The sequence below is a fragment of the Mugil cephalus genome, chromosome 1 (genome assembly GCF_022458985.1).
Source record: "Mugil cephalus isolate CIBA_MC_2020 chromosome 1, CIBA_Mcephalus_1.1, whole genome shotgun sequence".
In the NCBI taxonomy this organism is placed as follows: domain Eukaryota; kingdom Metazoa; phylum Chordata; class Actinopteri; order Mugiliformes; family Mugilidae; genus Mugil; species Mugil cephalus.
In genome coordinates, this window is record NC_061770.1 from 8,659,567 (window position 1) to 8,681,477 (window position 21,911).

At 43.2% G+C, this 21,911-nt stretch overlaps 2 protein-coding genes across 4 annotated transcripts; one reads left to right on the top strand and one right to left on the bottom strand.

The window, feature by feature from the left end:
* Positions 1 to 508: 508 nt before the first annotated feature.
* nkain5 (sodium/potassium transporting ATPase interacting 5) lies at positions 509 to 5,682 on the bottom strand. 2 transcript variants are annotated; one of them, XM_047597611.1, is made up of 7 exons: positions 5,457 to 5,680; positions 4,398 to 4,535; positions 3,601 to 3,681; positions 2,759 to 2,956; positions 1,643 to 1,703; positions 1,376 to 1,446; positions 509 to 1,286 (listed from the first exon to the last, which is right to left on the bottom strand). In XM_047597611.1, exons 1-6 carry the CDS (start codon positions 5,508 to 5,510, stop codon positions 1,391 to 1,393), a joined length of 588 nt encoding a protein of 195 aa, XP_047453567.1. In that variant the 5' UTR covers positions 5,511 to 5,680; the 3' UTR covers positions 509 to 1,286; positions 1,376 to 1,390. The 2 variants fall into 2 exon arrangements, with proteins under 2 accessions (XP_047453567.1, XP_047453575.1); XM_047597619.1 differs by lacking the exon at positions 1,376 to 1,446 and having other exon boundaries at positions 5,457 to 5,682.
* A 1,018-nt stretch (positions 5,683 to 6,700) lies between these two features.
* On the top strand, positions 6,701 to 21,428 carry si:dkey-70p6.1 (uncharacterized protein LOC570575 homolog). 2 transcript variants are annotated; one of them, XM_047568918.1, is made up of 7 exons: positions 6,701 to 7,111; positions 13,190 to 13,413; positions 14,160 to 14,217; positions 14,365 to 14,443; positions 15,565 to 15,911; positions 18,204 to 18,341; positions 18,983 to 21,428. In XM_047568918.1, exons 2-7 carry the CDS (start codon positions 13,280 to 13,282, stop codon positions 19,520 to 19,522), a joined length of 1,296 nt encoding a protein of 431 aa, XP_047424874.1. In that variant the 5' UTR covers positions 6,701 to 7,111; positions 13,190 to 13,279; the 3' UTR covers positions 19,523 to 21,428. The 2 variants fall into 2 exon arrangements, with proteins under 2 accessions (XP_047424874.1, XP_047424868.1); XM_047568912.1 differs by having other exon boundaries at positions 6,702 to 7,111; positions 15,448 to 15,911.
* The last annotated feature ends 483 nt before the right edge of the window (positions 21,429 to 21,911 follow it).

Consider the following 21,911-nt stretch of genomic DNA (forward strand, 5'->3'; position numbering starts at 1 on the left):
TACCTAGCAGCAGTACGCTACCTAGCAACACCTCGGCTACCTAGCAACATCGAATCAGTAGACTAGACTAAGCTTAAACTTAGATAGACTTTAATGATCCACAAGTGAAATTATTTGTTCACAGTAGCTTAGTTGCACATAAAAGAAACACTCTTAAAAAACACTAAAAAAGATCAAATAAAATGAGATTAAAATAAAATAAAATGTACATAGTAGTTTCTAGTAAAATAAAATAGAAAATAGTGTAAGCAAAACATTTACAGAATTATCTTACGATCTGGTTGTTTGTACTGCAACGTTTTCACTGTTAACCTTACATTTATGAATTGAAAACACAATTTTCTTATTTATTATTCCATCAGTAAATGTATGAAGTCCCTGGCGGTCATCATGTGCTTGTTTTTCTACCATTTGGTGTCTAATGAAAAGCTGTGATTTAATGTGGTCAACCAGAAAACTTACAGTTTGTAGGCAAATCATTCCAAGAAAATATGTAAAGTAAAAAGTATTAAAGGTAAACGTAATCAACAAATTGACTTTATTTACTTTTAAAGTCACTTTATTCTCCACAATGTTTTGTAGTTACTGTTAGGCTTTATAATCTATAACAAAACATAGTTGAATTACATTTTCGTTCTGTAATATTTGTTTTTATTAATCTGCAATAAAACTTCTAAGCAAAGATGTTAGAGAAACAATTTAAAGTATAAAATGGCATGTTAAGAAATATTAAGTAAATTTAAAAAAAAAAATCATACCCCCACCCTGCTGTGTCACAAAAGTTTTTCTTTGAATGATTTAATATTTAATGACAACCGGTGTTAGCAGCTCTCCAGTACAAGGCATCTAGTAGATTAAGTTTATTCCACTGAATGATATCACACACACTATACAAGTTATCACTTTTTGCAGCTGAAATGACACATATTAATAATTTACACACTTTACAAAGCATCAGAAATAAACAGACACAATTTACAATTTCCAGAACTACACTTTTGTGTTACACGGCTGAACTTTAGTGCTTAATAAACAACCTTTCACGTACTTGCACACAGGCTGTGCACCCAGATTGGCAGCATTTAATGCCTGGAAGAGAAACAAACAAAAACACAGGCCTGCAACATTGTGACAGTTCTCCTCTTGAATCAGGGAGCAGTGAAGTTTAGCACCTGTGACGTGGATTAAAGATGATACATTGTCTTCAGAGTAGTTTGATCTTCTGCGTGGGATCTTCTGCGTGGGACATCTTCAGCTTCTCTCAAACACTTGTGGTCATTTGTAATCTAAGAAAAAGTATAAGAAGGTATGACGTAGATGAAAGGATGGACCTGACGTAGATACAATGAATCTGTATAGTTTCAGTGCCACCTACCATTGACTCGTTATTCTAGAAGAGCAGCTGAGACGGTTTGGATGGATGAGGAAATTCACCAATGAAATTAACTAAAATAATTGTGGACAGAACAACATGAATAAATTGCAACCAGCCTCTCAAAGTGTACAAAAATAAAATAATAAATAAAATACAAACAGGAACAGAACAGAAATAAATAATGATGCCTCTTCATGATGGATTGTAAATAATATATTCCAAGTAAAATGAATTAAATTTGTAGGATAACTTCAGGAAGATACTTACAGCTGTCCTCATCATCTGAAAAAGTGGTGGCCACGTAGCAGGCATAAACAAATCCCAGGAGCTGTGAAAACGAACACCAACATTTATTAAGTGTTCTATTGGAAGGAATATAACATAATCAATAATGGCTGAATTTCTTTATCATTGTTATTCATGTCACATGTTTTGTTCTACTAGGTCCTACTAGTAACTAGTAACATATACGCTTAACTTTATTAAGAACAAACACCACAGCCATGTTATAAATTCTATATTTTGAAAGCATATACTTCTTGTACTTTATTTTACAATTATTCAACATTCCTAATATTGTGTCCCCACTTTTCAACATAAAAAAAAGAAAAACTTTGGACATTGTCAGCAAAAAAGAGAAATATAACCGTCATAAGAATAGAATTAATGCCACAGATGTTGCATTAGTTTGCATGGCCATTCCTAATAAAGTGGACCATAGACACAGTGTGGTGATATTTTTACCCTATATTGATTTGACAACAAATTAATTTACACAAAACCTACAGTTATCACCTTTTCTAGTGTAAGATAAGACAATAGAAATACCAGACCAAGAGATTTTGTTGTTAGTAACAGTAACAGTTGTTAATTTCACATATAGATTTAAAGTCTTTAGTCTTGGGTATGAATCTCCCAGTGGGTTGTGGGTGTATCTGTTGATCTGGGTGGTGAGTTGCCGCATACAATGATATATAAACAGAATAAAGTTGTATTAAATTGAACTAAACTGGGATGACTCAACACAGTATTGAAAGAGGATACAACAACATGCACATTTTAAAAGAGGAAACTAACTTTTTCTAGTTTTGCCTCAATGAAAGATCCACTATCTTAATACTGGATCTATTAGTGAGAAGAGAAGCTCAACAACATATCAACACCACTAGGGTGATAATATGAGGCTACTCTTAAATCTTGTAGGCCTGTTTTCTAATTTACAGTATCTGTTGCTAAGCAACAGCCCATTCCAGTGCATATGTATAAATATTAAAATAACATTTAATAGTACATAAATGTGTTTCAACTTGTCAACAAGTTTAAAGGCATTACAGAGTAAGTTTTAATGAGATTTACACTTGTTGAACCAAAGCAGAAACTCACTGAAATGAGGAGCTGGACGATGCAGTGCAGGATTTCTATGTACTGATAATCCAGCCAGCAGCTCATCACTGTGGTCAGCTCTGGGTTTTGTTGGTTCTGCCACCCAACAGAGGGAAGACGCTCGCTTTCACACCCCGGCCCGTTGTCCTTCCACCAGGAGCGATGTGACGAGACTCCCAGTGAGAGGATATCACTGTCCTGCAGTGACAAAAACAGGAAACCTTTAAATATCTCTGCTTCATTAGAGTGTGTGCAGTGAGGAGTCAAAGATGAGCAGAGAGACCTGACATGCAGCGAGGATCAGGTGTACTGTGAACATGATATGGTTTAATGTGCCTCACTTCCTGCCTGGAGACGCAACTATCAGTTACTTACATGTGCGGTTAATCTATAAAACTGCGAGCTGAATTCATTTTACACATTTAACACAAGGATGTGAAAGACGTGCCCCTGACTCAGTTTATTAACTGTATTATAGCAAATGTCGCACACAATAAGGTATAAAACACCACAAAAACAAAACACAGATGTTTAAACTGTAAAATATAACGTGAAGGGGTTAGGGCTTATTCCAAGTTTAAGTGTATGCACGGAAAGAGAATCTTAAACCACAAGTCTTAAAAGTAGGTTCAGTAGATGATGTCTAACGTCATGTTTAATCTGAATTTCAGTAAGAAAAAAGTTGTAACTGCTATCATGAACATGCTGTGGTGTGGTTTTGCATTGTGTCTGTAATTGGAGGCCGATCCTGAGGCCAGCTTGCAACACGGACGAACCTGAACACTGTGTTTAGGAGCTGCGGCTCTTTAATTACGCGGCTCTTATGTGACCATTAGACTTACCTTTGAAAGCCCCCCCAGATCGAGGTAGAGACAGCTCACAAAGACATTCCAGCCAACCCACAACAATGTCCACAGCAGGTACTGAGAAACCAGAAACACGGCGTTAGAGCAGAAATGAATGAAGCTTCTTCTTTTCATACTCGTATCCTAACTCTGACCAGACTGAAGCTCATGGTTCCGAGAAAGATCTGAGAAGAGGATTTAAGAAAGAAAACACTGTTACACTGTTACAAGGAAGTTCCCCCTCATCTAAATGTACCAAGGCTGACAAAAATGAATCAACCTGTCTCATTGTTGCTGGATTTTCTTGTTATGAGCTGTGGATAAAAGCAGTTAGCTTTTTAATTTTTTCATGAAGTGCAGCTCAACACTTATACAACAATCGTGAATAACAAATACTTAACACAGAAAAATAATAAAAGTTTAACCTTTTTCCCTGTAGATTAGATAAAGAGCTACTTCTGTATTTGTGCTGAAAAACCTAAAGCTATAGCTTAGCATAAAGATTTGAAAACAGGAGGAAAGGGCCCAGTCTACATTTGTCTAAAACCCACCAACCATCACTAAAGCTCACAAATAAATAAATTACACCTTGACTTGCTTGATGCTCTCACATAAAAAACTTGGGAACTTTTGTTTTTTCTAACCAGCTGGTGACTGTAGATTCATGTTTATTATCTATTAATGTTTTCACGCAACCCTCGACAAAAGAGCAAAGTTTTCTAAACTATTCCTCAGAAACTGAAATGGAGCTGAGGAGCACTGGTTGAGTTGTCAACTTGATGCAGTTCCCTCACCATAATAACGTAGCGGGATCGGTACTGGATGGCACCAAACAGGCCCAGTATGACCATGATGATGTGGAAAAAGTTGATCGTGATGGGAGCCCACTGGTAGCCCAGGAAGTCAAACACCTGCCTCTCCAGCGCCGTCATCTGGGGGGATCAACAGAAGCAGCTTTAAATATTCGTTTCAAAACTATTCAGTATTAAACTGGGTGACACTGTGCCACAGAGATTTGGTCTTTGCTTGCATTTTTGCTGTTTTTTCCCCCCCTTGTTAGTTGTTAAGGTTACTCAGCCACGAGGGACAAAGCCCGTTAAAGGCAGCTGGGTGTTATGTCCTCCGAGGTCAACGCCTCAGTCAGTCATGAAGGTGGGGGGGCAGGGTGGGAAACAGAGAGGAGGAGGACAAAGTGGGTTCAACCTCTCATTGTGGTGGCTGATCACTGCTTTTCATGGGCACCTCCAACTATAACAAGACTATTATAAACAGGTTTCATAAGATAACTAGTTTTTATCAGAGGTGTACTTTTATCAGTGAGAAATGCATCTGATGAAAAAAATGTGAAGACCTGGGTGATATATTTAAACTGTTCATTTTTAACTGAACTAAAGCTCAACGCAAATAAATCAGATTTACTGTAACAGAAATAAAATTTAAAAAACACGAAGAATTATATTAAAGTAGATAGAACGGGTTAACATTTAACATTTCTACTTTTAAATGGCAATAAATGAACTGCTCATCAGACTTGCTGATGTATCTAATCTAGTAATCCCAGTTTCAATATATAGTCTTCTACCTGAGACCAGAGATCATCAAATACAAACAAGCGAGGAAGCTGTTCTCTGGTTAATTTAAAATATTTTCTACAGGTGATTTTCATTAGGAAAGTATAAAAGTCTTAAAATAAGCAACAATGGAACTTTTCTGTCATGACGAACAACATCTATTTAAATTGATCAATTAAAATTGTAATTATACAGAGTTTTGGTGCTTTCGTTGCTCTGAGTTGCACCGATGTGCAGGCAGACGTGTGTTTTCACATGATAAGAGAGAGCAAAACATCTCACCAACTGCAGGCAACACAGGAGGATCAGCGTGCATCGAGCCGAGCAGCAGCCCATCTTCTCCCAAATCTTCTCTCTGGCTCCGATGACGAAGATGACGGAGATGATGAAGAGGAGGATTTAGATGAACAGGGTTAATTAGAAGACGCGCTCCAAATCAAGGGCCAGAGAAACTGCGGGGCTTAACGTCCATTTCCAGACGTGCGAGGAAACGAACTGTGCACTTTCAGCTCGTGGGGAAATCACGGAGGTTGTCCCTGCGCGACAATAACACGGAGCAGGGGGAGGGGAGGCTGCGGTATGAGGAGCGATCCGTGCCGCAAGAAGCAGGCGAGAGGGAAACCCGGAGGGGCAGAGACAAGCACGGGATGATGCTGCCAGGCTAAAACATAGTGCCTGTGAGAGGATGAGTGAAACCGGTGGAAGATCATGTTTTGGCGTCTCTTATGTATGTTGTGTAGCTGTTATGTTTTGGAGCTGTTGAATCACAGCACTCCTTTCAAAAAGTGTTCAACTAATGAATCTGTCAAAGTTTAAAATTGCCAGTCAGCCGGTCTCTATCTATCTATCTATCTATCTATCTATCTATCTATCTATCTATCTATCTATCTATCTATCTATCTATCTATCTATCTATCTATCTAGTGTCGTCCTCCTGACTGTGGCATGGATTGACCCTCATACAGCAACACCGTCTCCTTCGCCCTGATAGGTGGCCGCTCTGCTGTGCTCTGCTACGATGCCCCGGAGACACCGGCAGGTGGCGGTAGTGGTAGAGGTGAAGGCTTCAAAGGTATGTGAGTGGCAAGGTTAAAAGAAGCTACACCAAAGAGAAAGGCACCACTGGACCACTTTTCTATTTGTTTTTGTTATTCACAACATTTGGACACACTGATTGACCTGTTATGTTGCTCTGACAGATTGTTTCCTTTTGGCTGTAAGACTCACATATCAACCACGTGTTTGAGAAAATCTACATATGCACGTTAGGAAAATAATAGGGAAAGGTATTGTGAAATTTTAAGCAGTTTGACTCCAATCTGGACTCTGGGGCGCCCGAACTGCATCACACCAAAGTCTCTAAATGGCTCTAAAATAAACTTAGACGCGTCCTTTAAAGGCAGCTTAGGGTGTTAAAGCAGGAGGTGAGGAACCCTCCTAAACCAAACCCATTGATCAAGAGCTGCACCCGCACTGCCTCGTCCGTCCGCGCGATGGCGCTAGAATCGAAAAGCCAAACACATAATTGGGGGGTCTCCAGCTCTGCCTGTGTCACATGGAAGCACAGTAGCTGATCCGAGGGGATGCGAGTAGAGATGGAGGGGGCTTGAGGGACTGTGGAGGAGAAGCCTGGCACTCGGAGATAATATTGGAGATACAGCAGCATCAGCAGCAGCAGCGGATTCGCAGGTTAGACGCTTCCCAGCCTCCCTTCTGGCTGGGGAGCAGAGGAGCGCGGACAGGGCGCGCAGGAGGGTCAGTGGGCGCTCAGAGGATGCCACATGCAATATGCTGCATTCCCGTTTTGTGAAGCCGAGGAAAGCCAAGCTATCGCCTTTGATCGATTATGCTCGTGGGGAGCACCTGTTCCGAGGGGAAGCAGACACAGAAGGAAGCGACCAGGGTTGATGCTGCGTCTCCCCAAATCTCTGAGCTGAGTGAGTACAGGGATGCTATAGCGCAATGCTCTGTGCCTGTGGCTGTGTGACAGGCTGGAGGCAGGGAGGAGGGGATTGGGGAGGGGGGGTCATTCATATGTGCCTATAGATTCATCTCGATAAGCTGCAAGCTTAAGCAATGCACAGCAGCCTTTATTCGTCCAGGAAACGTAGCCAGCCGCGTTGCCTGTTTTTCTTTGTGCTCGCCCTGCCTTCCCCTCATTTCCTCTGGTCATACATTTAACACACAGACACGTGTGCACCCACCTCAGCCTCACTGCATTGCCTTTTGTGATTTAAGCCCCGAAACGACTGGATTCATCAGAGAACTTGGTAGTGATTTGTTGGGGGGAGAGGCGCAGGAAGCCTCCAATCACGCGTTTTTCTCAGACTGTGAAGCATAAAGATCATTAACGTTAGACCTTCCCTTAACATTTGCCCCCCCCCCATCCCCTCCATCTCCTCCCTCCTTCCCCCCTCCCTCCCTCTCACTCATAAATAGGGGGATGTGGGGAACTGGCTTTGTCGTGTAAGTTGCCAGCTGACCTCGGGGACACAACATCCTTTACCATCCTCACTTTGATCTGGAAATTAATCGGAAACGCTTTGATGATTAGAGGAAAAGAAAAAGGGAGAAAAAAATCTCTCCGGTGATAAAAGCACACTGCATCAGTAGATTTTTTTTTTCATTTTCTGTGACCGCCTATAGCCTTCTACCTGCACGTTTCCTTTTTTTTTTAAAAAAAAAAAAGAAAGAAAGAAAAAAACACAAAAAACCGAGACCATTTAAGCACCTCATTTACTCCCTGCGCGCTTTTCATTTGGTTTGTAACCTGTTGTCAGCTGCATCACCGCAGTTTGAGGTGTCAGAGCCCAGAGGCGCGGCGAGCCGGTCAGCCGAACCGTCATCCCTGGTGATTGATGCCTGCTGAGTGGGTGCCATCATGAGCCACATACCTCCTTACATGTATACACACAAGACCTTCATGGAGGATTGTCTTTATTTAATATATATATATGTATATATATGTATGTATGTGTGTGTATATATGTATATATAGGCCTACATATATATACACACATACACATATGTACATAAACCCCCAGTATAATCATGATCAATCCCTGTAAAGCCTCCTTTATCTCTGCTGCCATTGTTGTTCTCAGTGTTCATCACTTTTAAAAATTGATGCGTGTGATCACATTTTGTTCTTTAATTCCGGTTTACATACCAAATGTGAGGCTGTGTTTGTATCAGAGGCGGCGCTGCACAGATAAAGACAGAGCCTCTTCCACACATGGCTCCAGCCTTCTTCCTCACAGGGGCATGGTTAATCGTTGTTGCAAGCAAACATTTGACCTAATTCACATTCTCACACAATAGCAGTCTCCTCTCTCCCTCACTCCCTCTCTCTCACCCCCATCTCTCTCCCACACGAGCGCACACACACACACACACACGTTGCTGTTATTTGTGTCACAGAGAGGGTGAGGTTTTTGCTCCACATGAACTCCCAGGTGGTTTATCAAAACCTGAGCAGATTGGCGGAGAGGCCGCTGTTGGCTGGCTGGGCCCGTTTGAAAGCAGCTCCAGTATTATTAATAATGGACACACATGTAAATGTGACGCTTGTTCCTAGAAAATTAAAAGCCTGCTGGTGTCTGTTGCTGCTAGGGCCGAACGTGTTCACAAAAATGCATTTTTATGAGGGTTACAAAATAATTCCCTGTTTCACTTAAAGCCTTGTGAGAAGCCTTGAGCAGAAAACATTTTCTTTACTGCTTGAAAGACTGGGAGCATTTGTTTGATTAGAGGAAATGATTTGATCAGGATATCAGCGCGGTTATCCAAAGGCTCCACTGCACCCTTAAAGACATTTAAATGAGATTAGATCCAAGTCAACAGGTTATCTGCAGCTCCCCTTGTTTGATTAACTAGATTTAACTTTTGTTTCTTAAAACAAAAGGAAACTGTGAAATCTGATTACAGTTTATTCTTCTGATGTTTTAATGTCTGATTAGCAAACCTAAACCCAGAGAACCAGCTGATCACAATGTAAGAGAAGGACAAGCCACAAATTCATTAGAGGCAGATGGAAAACATCAGATTGGTTTGGCAGGTTTTCCATTAATTAACTGACAGAAACATTTTCCTTCTGTTTCTTACTAATGAATTGACAAGTGGTTGCATCAAACAGGTAATTTGATGGCATCAGTGAAAGACATTTTAACCGTTTTCCAGCAGAAGAAAAAGAACAAATAAAAGATCTTCACCACTTTACGCTCAGCGAAACTTGGAGCTTTCAACCCCGACTTTATACTTCAAATGTTTTGCTGCTGTTCTGGATGTCAAAAACCGGCTCACCAAGGACCTCTGTTTGAGGCAGATAATAGTCATCAATCAATGATGCACCAGTTTCCTCGCCACGCATGGCCTCATCTCAGTGCGAGGAGCCTCCTGGTCCGCGATGCTCGGTCAGGGCAACACCTGGCGAATCTGCACCTGCAGGTTTTCAAGGGAGCGCGTGTAGTTTGTAATGAGCACACTGAACGCCACGGGCAGAATGGAGATGAAATGTGTGTGTGTGTGTGTGTGTGTGTGTGTGTGTGTGGGGGGGGGGGGGGGGGGGGGGGGGCTCTTGGTGGCTGAGGGAGAGGGGGCTTTGTTTAGCAGAAAGGAAGCTGGTGGAGGACCATTTCTTGCTCTTGCTCTGAGCGCTACATCCAATTGGTTGGCTCAGACGAGGCAGCTCTAGGGCCAGAGATTACACTGCAGTGCTGAGGCGTCACTCTGCCTGAACACCGCAGGCTGAGGCAGGGGGATAGAGGGAGAGAAGAATGGCCGAGGAGGTGTGGACTCACTGACACAGGCAAGCGGAAGAGGGAAGGAAGGGAAACCTCGTCGGGGAATGTGACAGCCTCTTCTCATCATCGGCGTTCAGCGTCTTCAAACACCTGCCACATGACTCCCACGCATGCCTTCCTCCCTCCTCTCTCTTTCCTTTCTTTTCCTCCACACCTACACCTTTCCCCTTTCTTCCCTCTCATTACTCTCTCCTTCTCCACTCCTCGATTCTGTTGTCAAATCAGCGCAGATATAATTACGCTCACGCCTTTGCAGCTGTGAATTAAATGATCGTTTCCTCATAGGTGCATATTGTGCCTTAAATCCAGCGTGATAGTACCTCAGGAAGCACTCTGATGGACGACTAAATGGCATTAAAAGCAGGACCAAAATACATTTGATTGACACACAGGGAGACTATGTTCACTTTCCACTTTCCTAAAACAAAGAAGAACATTTTTATACCAGATATCCCCTGTTGGAAAATGCGTCTTTTTGATCATGTTACCAACAATCAACACAGGGTTATTGTGAAGCAGAAACCAAAGCAGTTGTTCTCTGGTTAGGCGACCCAGAACTTACAAAAAAATCTGAAAGTAGCGTGCCAAGAATCACCAATACACCCTTTTATGGAAATTTGGTGCAAATTAGATTTCCTGCTGAGAACAGTTGGGTTCGTGTCTGGATCTCTGTATAAAGAAATGCAAATCACTGAAAGTCAGCAAAACGTGTATAACACGGAGCGTAATAAACCGCTGTCCTGCCTCTTCAGTGGTTTAACAAAATATCAGACGTTTGGTAAACAGAGTTACATGACGTGCTCAAAATAACTGCAAGGCATTTTAAGAAAGCATGGGGAAAAAAATAACATGGATAAAACTTCATAGACAAAGTTGTTGTGATGTGAGGGTTACAACCGCCCGTCCACCACTCAGTTGTCTTAATGTCACTGATGGTAGCGACTAGAGCGGTGGCCACTTCTAAAAACTGTAAAAACTGCATTGGAAAGCATTCGGTTTGTCGTTAGACAACCTTAACACTAATTATTAATTAATTGATCAAATATGTAGACAAAATGATGATGCTGAGGTTGTGTCCAGTTGGTAAAACAGCCTTTCAAATGTACAAGTTTAATTCTCTCAATTTTTTTTACTCACTTTATTGAAAATATTGGTTAATGCTTATTGAATGGAAGTCCACAGGTCATGGTCACGGCCTGCGGTTATCCACTCCTACTTCAATGCACCATTCTATAAACCGGCATATAATGCCTCTTATATTCATTCATTATAGCAGCTATATAAGGTTTATTTAGATCCATTATCAGCATGCATTATCTGCATCTTGTGTTTGCATCTCTATTAGATTCTACATGTACGCTTTAGTTAAATAGACGTTATCTATGACAGACTTATGTTGATCTCCTCTCTGTCTCTACCCGGCTGGCCATTGGCAGATGGGTCCCTCCATATGAGTTCTGCTCAAGATTTCTTCCTGTTAAAAGGGAGTTTTTAGCCAGCGTCACCTTGGTGCTTGCTGTGGGGGTTTCACACCAGGATTTGGAAAGCGTCTTGAGACAATGTGAGTTCAGGCATTCGGGCATGTGATGATTAGCACTGATGCCTCACAGCAAGAAGGTTCCTGGTCACTCTCCAGCTTCCTCCCACCCTCTGCAGACATGTTAGGTTAACTGTTGATTCTAAATTGTCCGTATGGTTGGTCTCTATGCGTTCTCTCTCGGTGACCTGCCTACTCTGTACCCCAGCCTTATAAGAGTACAAGTCTAATTCTCTCAATTTTTTTACTCACTTTATTGAAAATGTTGGTTAATGTTTACTGAATGGAAGTTCACAGGTGATGGTCACCCCAACTCTCTAACTGTGAGAATACACTTTGATATGGTCACTAATATTCCACCATAACACATCAACCATCTCAGTCTGAACAAAGCGCCTGGGAGAAGGGGGGTGTAAACCTTTGATAATTTGTATTTAACCATATATACGGTAGGCCACACCTGTTTCTCGCTTTAGAATAAATTATTTATGTGTGTGTTTGCCCCACACGGGGCAACACATCAGGTGATAAAACATGAAGGAATGGAGTGGACAGTGATTTCAAAGCATGGGTTTGCTTTAGAAAGGTAATGAGTGGCAGTATCTCCTGAAACAGTCTTGAGGTGTTGAAGGCCTCGGCTAACCTTCAGAGACGACACACGCTGCTCACCAGACTACAGAGAAATTGTTAAAGTAATTTGATCTGCGAGAATTAAATTCTGTCTGGAAGGAAAGCATCTATGTGGAATCCAATATTGAAGTACGCTGTTTAAAGAGGATGCACACACACAAACCTTACAAAGAGTTTGTCTAAAGGGCCAACGCAGAGTGTGTTGTTTGGGAGATAATTTGTTGCTCTAAACTGAATAAACAGATGAGAATAAGAACAGATATGAAACCCCACTTCAACCAGACTGCAGCTCTGTTTGTAGCTGATGGACAAGTGACAAATGGACACCAACGATCATGAAAACACGTTGTCACAGTAGACAGATGGCGTGATTTGACAGAGATTAGGCCTGTTTGTTTTGTCTTTTTGTCATAGCTCCGTGTTTTTAATTGTTTATTTGAAACATACGACGCTGCCAAATGTGAGATTGTCTGGCAAGCGGCGAGGAGTAGGGAAGGAGCGGGAGAGATGTTTCTGTCAGCTCGCTCTGCTTTCACACTTGTCTTCTCCAGTGTTTCGGGTTACTCTGCCTGCTGGCGTATTCGGCTTTACTGTGACTCATTGTACCTTCTCAATATGTATGTTTATTCGGTAAAATATTTGTACCTACCCATATGGATGTGCAGCTACCTGACAAGACCATCAGTCCTGGATTCACACAACACTGTTGAGTGATAGATTTATTTTTCTTGTATACATTTTTATAAATTTTAGGCCTAGATACAGGAAAATTTGTGCTGTTGTGCAGGTATGCTGTTGATGTCTATGTAAGCGTGACACACAAAGCCCTGTAATCCCTCAAACAAGGTAAAGCAGAAGCACATGCCGGAGGCATAATGTCTGTTCACTTCACTGCCTCAACTCTGGATGGGAATTTACACCGTTCCTCCGTTCCTTTTTCACTGGGAATACTCCACTTCTGGTTCCGCTGCTTTGTTAACCTACTTAACGTATGGTAAAGGTTAGATAATTTTGTAATTAAGCCACTCTGTGCCTTCTCGCTGCAGATCCCAGTGAGACGTGGCGCTTCCCCGCGTGCATGAGTGTAAGGGTGTGAGTGTGAGTGTGTGAGAGCGAGCGAGCGTCAGCGCTCCCACATGGCCTCCATGCAGGACGGGCTGAACTTCACGGCTCCTCCCTACGGCAAGGTCCTGCTGCTGGGTGCTATCGCTGCTGCCTCAGCCTTTGTTGTTACGATCCTCATCGTGGTGCTCTGCGTGGGCTGCCAGAGGTGAGAGCAGCGCTGGGAACGCATGTATGACCACACACACACACACACACATTTACAGTTCATTTTCAGTTGGACTTAGTGTAACACAAGTACTTACACTTGAGCGCAGCAGTGGTGGAAGAAGTACTCTAATGTTTTACTTGGGTAAGCAGGTACCAGTACAACACTTCAAGTAAAAGACCTGATCTTACAGTAAAATGTACCAGAGTATCTAAAGTGAAAGTAGATTTAAACAGAATTTTACTGGAGCTACCTAACCCTAACCCTAACCCTAACCCACCTTACTCTACTACAAAAGGCAGGTTACTCTCGTGGTTCCCAACCTAAAGGTCAGGGTCCCTTCTAAGGGTCATAAGATTAACCAAGAGATGATAGTAATAGAAGTTTTGTTACACACATGTTTAAAGTTCAAACCTAATTTCCTTAAATTTGAAGGATATTGTATTTCATTCAAAGCACATCATATTTTATGTGGAATCTCTGAGAATAATAGCTACTATAGCAACTATATCTACCGGCTAAGTGCTTTAAAAATACAAAATGGCACAACAGTACTTGAGTAAATGTACTTTAGTTACTCTCCACCACTGACAGCCGCATGCAAACATAGTCCGAATGTCTCCCTTTCATATGCACCGTCAAGATGACTCAGCCACATATGGACAATGACTCAGGCACACACACACACACACACACACAGAAGTGCATCAGTGTCCTGTATGACAAAGTGGTTGTGTTTATCGCAGGAAGGGGAAGACACACAATGTCCCCAGCGAGGGTGGAAAACACCGTCTCATGGACATGGTAGGTATCGTGCTCCTCTGCGTTTTGTTTGTATTGCAGCAGAGGTAGCCGAAGCAGCTCAATTCAGCAGGGAACAATATCATTCAGAGGACACCTCTTCAGTCTTAATTAGTGTTTAACTGGCCCTGTCTGTGTGTGTGTTGTCAGGGTATACTCAGGCAGTCGAAGCTGCGGTCCATCAGTAAATCTGACACTGAGATGAACAAGATGAACTGCAACGGCAAAAGTGAGTGCATCTTTCACATACAAATACAGACCTGCAAAAGGAAACAACAACAACAGTATCAACAAAGAGACAACATTTTAGGAACCGAACAGCCTGGTTTTGCTTTAGCTGTATGACAAAGCACTTTTGGCATCATTTGAGGGGATTTGGGCGAGGGAACACATAAGAAGTGTGTGTAATCTTTCAGTCTGATGAGCATGAAAGCCAGCAGAACGAGACATAAAAGGTTTCCACACTACGGCAACAACATACTCCGTGAAATGGCAAAAATGGAAAATCAATAGTCAAAATTAAAAGAATATCAGCAGCATGACGAGTGCAAACGTAATGTTGTATCCTTTGATTTGATCATCCTCATTAATGACGACAAGGCCAGTCTACGAAAACATCCACGTTCTGTACGCGGCCTGGTCTTGAGCATTCGCTCAAAGTGCGCTCTATGACAAGATTTGAGGAGATACTAGAGGACAAATTTAGCCTAAAACGGAATTCGCATTACATTTACAACTCAGCCCTACTTCACTGCACTTTTCAGCCCGGATTTATGAACATGCGTCTCTTTCTCAAAAGACACAAATCAGAGGTGCCAAGGCAAACTCTGGAGCTCCGTCACTGACAGTCGACAGGGAGCTGCGTTTGTGGGCGCTGTGACAGTAGCCTGAGACGGTTTGAAGAAATATAAGCATATGTCCTGCTTCATACTTGTCCTGTTTCCACTGCAGCGGAATGACGCCAAGTTGGATGCATAATCTCAAACATCTATGTCAGATCCCAGTTTACTGTCAGCTTAAGAGCCTCTCTTCTCTTCTCTCTATTCATGTTCACAAATGTTCGCTGGACCTTCCAGTAAAAGAGGAGTAAATGTACAGCATGTGAATTCTGTTTAATGGAGGCTATCAGCTGAGACTGTACGGCTGGATGTGCCTTGCAGAGGTATCTAAAAAGGAACGGTCCAGCCAGCACAGACCCTCTGCCGCCGGTCTAACTCTGACTTCGTTCTCAAGGCAGGCAGCTTCCCCAGATTCCCTCTGGGACTGGAGAGGACGGCGAGCACACTTACTCTGAAGTGGGCCGGCGCTCCTCCACCACACGTACTGACGATGCCCTCTACGCCATGGTAGGCAGAGCTGGGCAGACAGACACTCCGGCCCCTCCAGCTGTCCCAGCCAACACCCCGGCGCCCCCAGACCCAGACGGCGACGTGGAAGGAGGGCTCCCCGAACCCGAGGCCCAGGTCATGACTCCCCCCCACCAGCCGGAGACGGCAGAGTACGCCTGCGTCAGGAAGCTGAGGAAGGCCGACAAGGCGCCTCAAAAGAGGGACAGTGGGACGGATATGGGGGAACCGCCGGCACCGCCTCCGCGACACGCCCCGCCGTCACACCCAGCACCTCCTCCGCCACACCCTCACAGCACAAAGTTGCCCCGTAGAAACGTTGAGGCCTTTAACGTCCCGTCATTCCCAAAGGTTGGTACAGTTACATGTTTTGATACCAAGCATGGCTGTGATGTGACAGGAACAGTTTGACAGTTTGATTTCCTCCACACAGAGAGTCAGGTGATCAGAAGATAGATACCAATCACATCAGGAGGCAAGGAAGCCCAGCAGACTGGACTAAAAATTCATTAAAGAAATAGAAATAACTTTATATGATATAATCCATCACTTTATAGCTGAGAGCTGGTCACAAACGGCCTTTCCAGGTTCTGATTGCGCCGCCTCTTGCATGTTTCCCATCCCAAATGTTTCAGAGTGAGACAAGCAGAACATAAAAATAACGCTGGAGTGGACAGAACTAGCTGTTCTTGCTGTCACCGCTCTCTGTTTCAAAATACCTCGGCCACTACATCAGGGTTCACCTGGCACTCCCAGCCTGCTGTCGGTGGAACTGAGCGGTAGGAACCCAAGTCGCCATAAACATTTGGGGAAGTCTATGTGTGCGTCATATGTCAGTGAACTGTATCAAACGCTCCCGTTGCCTCAAAGCTGAGATTAGCTCAGCTTGGTACCTGTCAACAAAGGGTTTTTTTTTTCATGTGTCATTGCTACAGTTCAGTGATTTTAATAAAAATCACACCATCTCTGGGCGCCGCAGAACCACTAGTGTGTTGCTTTGTGTGTTTGCCCGTTTACTGTACTCGGCCTGGCAAAATCACAGACACAGAGTAATCAACAGGAAGTTGCAACACAAAGGAAAAACATGTATTTTAATCTCCCCCAAAACCAAACTAGTTCTGCTGTTCATTTCTTGTAGGAATTAAAGAAACAAGATGAAACAAGTGAATATATGAGGTTTAGCTTAAGAGGATTTAGTTACTTTGGGACAGAGCAAACTATTTCCCATTACTTCCAGTCTCTATGCAAAGCTAAGCTAAGCTAATCGCTTGTCGCTTCCAGATTTAAACAGAGCAGACATGAAATCAGTGGCATCTAACCCTGCAAGACAATAAGTGCCACAAAATGTCAAACTGTTCCTTTAAAACTGTGTCTTTTTCAAGTGTGTGATTTTAACTTTGATGTTTATTTGATGTGTGGTGGTAATTTTGCAACAGGCAATAAATTTTCACCTTGACTGTAATGACTGATACTGTACATTCAAATAGCAAACAACGGGACGAAAGTGGAGGAGCATTAATTGCGATGAAGATCCATAGCAGCCACATGGTATTTCTGTCCTAAATGTAGCATTTCATGAGCAATAATCCTCGACAGCAGCACCTCAGTGGTCTGTTTTATGAGCTCAAGGAAGCAAAGAGGTGATGACTGGAGGGGGAGAGGAAGTTAAGATAGTAGTTGAGTTGTTTGTGGTTCTCCAGAGGTCTGACTGGGGAACAAGATGAGATCATCCAAAGTAGAGTAAGATTGACTCCTTGCCTTGTGCACAGCGGCCCAGTGTGTTAATGTGGTTGACTCATCAAGTATGAAGTTGCCTCTGGTTTCGCTTGCCGGCTGTTTTGACATGTGTTAAGACATGCCTTTGCTATGAATATTTCATGACGTTGATCTTTGTCGGCACCAGTGCGACACATGAATATGCAGCTCAAGTGCAGCGATCGGGATCTGGAGAGTCTTTCCGTCGGATTTCCTGTTAATGCTGCAGAGGATCTGCGTGGCTGTAATTGTGCCAGTGTTGCAGTTTCCCCTGCGCTCGGCTACATCATGCATGGCGTTAGCACTTCTGTGGAAATGTCTTTGAAGTCCAGGTGGTGAGCGGCGCTTATTTGTTGAGCAGTTCTTGGTGATAGTGGGGTATTTCTGCTCTCAGCAGTGCCACCTCCTCCATATGTTCGCAGCAGCAGGAGTGTAGGCAGACTGTCTGCTTTTTACTGTGGATATAAGGCTTTGTGTTCCCCTCCAGGTGACAGTGGGAGACCGTTTGCTGCCCTGTGTGAGGTCAGCGAGGTCGCTCTATCTGCTGTGACCCGAGTTCAGTAACACGCACAGTTCACAGGCTTACATGTGTAAGCAGTTTGCTCTCAGGCCTGCTCACCACTGATTTCCTTGTGGATGACGCAACGGGCTGAAATTGAGTCATCCAGAATATAAGCACATGGCTCCTTACAGACTCCACCTTCCAGGGAAAATCTATTCAACACCGTTGCTCTTCTTGGAAGTGCATAATTTGTCTTGGAAGAACCTCGTTAACGTCTCTAAAAGTCATTTTTTATATTCACAAACGTTCATTTGTCAGAGCAGCATCATGGACGAACATGCGACGGCCCATGTCCGAAATGTGATTTGTTGTTCTGTATGTTACAGGAAGTGATGTTCATGGGCAACGGAGAGCAGTACATCTGGAAACCTCCAGAAGATGAGGACATGCTCATGCTCCAAAATAAAGCCCTGGGCCCGCTGGCTGCTCACACGATGGAGAATATACAACCATCTGCTGCTGTGGTGAGCGAGGACTCAGTCTGTACATCAGCCCGTTTGTCATTACACTTTGCTGAAGCTTCCTTTTCCTAACGTTCCCTAAATCTAACGCAAAGACAAAACAGCTTACATGCAGTTTTACAGGGCCCAAATTGTGTACGTCACTTACAAGGCCTCTTTTAAGACACTAACCATGAAACAAAGGATTAAAATAAAGATTCACTCTGTTACACAATGAAAGGAGTTTCAAAGGATTTCCCAAATTGAAAATCCTTTTATTTTGCAATAGACAATAAAAAATTAGTTAATACTATTTACAAATTTCTTGCCTTGTTGTTTATTTCTGGCTCCTTAAACCTTAATAAGTGCTTGAGAGATGGGTTGTAGGACTTCTTTTTCCTTCGTGCTTGTGACATTCGAGGCTGGAATTACTATGTCTTTGTTTGTCCATTCTTGTGACTGGGTTTTGTAATAATTAAATGAATTACAAGATGTTTATTAATAAGATACAGGGTGTCTGTGTTTTCCTAGTGTGTTTTCCCCTTCTTCCAGTCTTTATGCCAATATAATCTGACCATCAGTCCTCTCTTTTCACTCTCACAAGTAAGTGGTCTAACAAAATGTCGAACTGTGCCTTTAAAGTCTTTGTGTTGGTTTGACTGCAGGTAGCTGAGATGTACTCTAAGGTGTGTAAAACAGGAAAGAAGAAGAGGGCTGTGCCGGGGTCTCCTCCAGCCAACCCCGGCTTCCGGACCTTGGGTCGTGGCGACCGGGACCGAGACAGAGACGGGGGGTTTAGTGTAGTGGTCAAACCCCAGACGTGGGCCCCTCAGGAGGGCAAAGCAGCCGGTGGGCCACTGGACGACCACTGCTACGAGTCCATCGGGACAGAGGAGTGTGACCTGGCCTATGAGAACCTGGAAGGGGGAGGCGCTTGGAAGCGAGAGAGGCCCCCCAACACGTGTGCCACCCTGCGGCCGAGGAGGAAGAAAGCCCAGCAGCCCTTGCAGCAGCAGCATCCCCCTCCGCCGCCGCCGACGCAGCAGACGCCCAAGTTACAGCACCTGCCCGCCAAAGCTCTGCTGCTGCCGGGGGAGAACCTGTACGAGAGCATCGGCGACCTGAAGCAGGGCTCCGCCACCTCCAGCACCACCACCATCTTCACTTTCAACGATGGCATGGAGATGTATGTAACAGGGCTCTGAGGCAGCGGCTGCACTGTGACCCCCTTATCCTTCCAACTCGAGGAGCTGAGCTAACACCACGAGGAGTGACGGCTGAGCCCCTTTCATGCTCACCCACACATACTGTTTACATTCAAGTCATAACATCAAGCCGTTCACAGGCTCCAGACGCCTCGGGCCGTATTGTTGATCTGTTATGACCTGGGCTAAATGCAAAGTCCAATCTATAAACCTTATAAGGAATCCAAAGGTAGTGAATACTAAATGAGCACAAGACCATTGCAGAGCAATCTGTAGGTAACAGTAGCACTTCTATTTTACTGATACTTATGTGCAAAGCACAATAAAGTGAATAGCCTAAATTCTTCCTCAATTCTAGCGGGTAAAAATAGTTATATATCTGGTCCGAGCAGGACTTCATTTTGGGGAGAAGGCACAGCATATGTGAAATATTTTGGTAGCACTTAGTCCGTCACTAACAGGCCTTCCCTGTAGTTGGTCAAGATGTGATTCAGGACGGAATTTAAATGATATAAAGGAATGAATTACTAATCAAAATGCTTGAAAGCTCAGGGACCAAGAGAAACGATTATGAGAGTATTATAAGAACGAAATTGCACACATTTTGCATTCCTCCTAAAAGCTTCAACTAATTTCGACCATTCTCACGTTCAAAGGCTGACCAGATTCTTCCCTCTGTCACGTTTTGTTCCACCTGACATGGACTGAACACTGTCTCCACTGCCGTCTGTAAATGAAGTGTTTTACTTTGTTGATCCTGTTTCTGCACTTTGCCTGCTACAAGTTGCATGCTTAAAAAGTGAAAAAAAAAAACTAACAAAAAAAAAAACAAAAACAAAAAATCAAGCACTGTCATGTGGTACCTCTATATGAATGTTTTTTTTTTTCTATCGTCGTTGGTTGTTTCTTTTTTTTTTTAAGTGTGTTGCTTTATTCCTCTGTAGAGCTCAAAGCCAGTTAGATTAAGGAAGTCTTTGGCTCAGTGGGACTCCGTGCAGCAGAGAGGAGTATTAATTTCTCTCCTGGACCGGCAACACGCGCAGTACAGATGAAACTAGACTAAAGAGAACTGCTCGTGTCCGTAAGGTGGAGACAGTCCACTCAACCCTCCTCCTCCCCACCCACCTCTCTCCCCACAGCCTCCACGTCTGCTCAGTTCTCACTCATATCCGTGCATCTGCATAGTCCCTTCCTTGTGGTCATACAAAATCTGCTTGGGTTTCATCATAGTGCAGCGTGGAAAGCAAAAGTAGAACTGATGTGTATTAGCAAACGTCACGTCTCATCATGGCTCCATCGATGAACACTCTCTGTTGTCAGTGTTAAAAATATTGCAGAAGTGACAGAAAATGTGCGGCAAACAGCTCGCTAAGCGCAGAGCATCATCCCCCACCAACACACACACACACACACACACACACCCTCGAGGACGACAGATCACATCCGAATCCCGGACAATAACTTCATTTGACCAAATATCCCCAGCAAACAATGTGATTATACTGTATGTTGATGCAATGTGTATGTACATGACAAAAGAGAAAGAATAATAAATATATCATCAGTGTCAAGAAATCTATCTTTTTCTATTATGTTCAGTTGTGTTTTGGAATGACTTCTCTTGTGACACAAACTGCGAAAAACAGCTGCAATGTAAATCTCAGTGTGATCTGTTTGTTGTTTTTTGAAGCCATGAAGCTACGGTGGTGTTCTTGGAAAGCCCTGCTAAGTTAAATGTGGCAGCTAATGTTGTGTGTTTGCTATTCAGACTACAGGGTCTTGTACTCAAAAGCGTGTAATTAAGTGCTAAGTGCAAAAGATTGTAATGTTTTATATCAAGATTACTATTCATGAAATGTCAGTCAAGTTTATACTTTTGTAATAAAGTGGCACTTTAAAAAAAATATGTTTTATCTCATAGTCTGGGTTATTAAAGTGGGCAGAAAGCAGAGTTTCCTACACGATGAGGTTTTCCTTCTGATCTTAAAAGGTGCCTGTAGATTCTTTAGTCCTTTCCATACCCACATACTTTTAAAGAAAACCATTTAAAATTTGTAACATTTTCTTTCACATTTTATATTTAAAGCTGCGTCTTTCTTCTATTGTTCTTTGCTTCTTTTGTGCACAACCTTACAGCCTCATTTCACGTGTGTGTGTGTGTGTGTGTGTGAGCAGGCTTCCCGTGTCTTCTGTGTGTGAATGTGTGTGTGCACGTGCACATGTGGCAGAGTAGCAGGGTCTGAGTAGCTGTGGAGGGAGGGAGGGAGTGAGGCAGGACGAGAAGGGGTGTGTGTGTGTGTGTGTGTGTGTGTGTGTGTGGAAAAAAAAATAGGTCACCCCTTAAAACAAAAAGCTTGCAGTCAACATCGCAACCGTCTGCTGATTTTTC

Coding starts and splice junctions, on each gene's coding strand:
- nkain5 (XM_047597611.1), bottom strand. CDS start 5,510: ATGGGCTGCTGCTCGGCTCGATGCACGCTGATCCTCCTGTGTTGCCTG. Junction 4,536..5,456: donor TCCTGTGTTGCCTGCAGTTG/GTGAGATGTTTT, acceptor TGATCCCCCCAG/ATGACGGCGCTGGAGAGGCA. Junction 3,682..4,397: donor GATCCCGCTACGTTATTATG/GTGAGGGAACTG, acceptor CTGGTTTCTCAG/TACCTGCTGTGGACATTGTT.
- si:dkey-70p6.1 (XM_047568912.1), top strand. CDS start 13,280: ATGGCCTCCATGCAGGACGGGCTGAACTTCACGGCTCCTCCCTACGGC. Junction 15,912..18,203: donor ACGTCCCGTCATTCCCAAAG/GTTGGTACAGTT, acceptor TGTATGTTACAG/GAAGTGATGTTCATGGGCAA. Junction 18,342..18,982: donor TACAACCATCTGCTGCTGTG/GTGAGCGAGGAC, acceptor GTTTGACTGCAG/GTAGCTGAGATGTACTCTAA.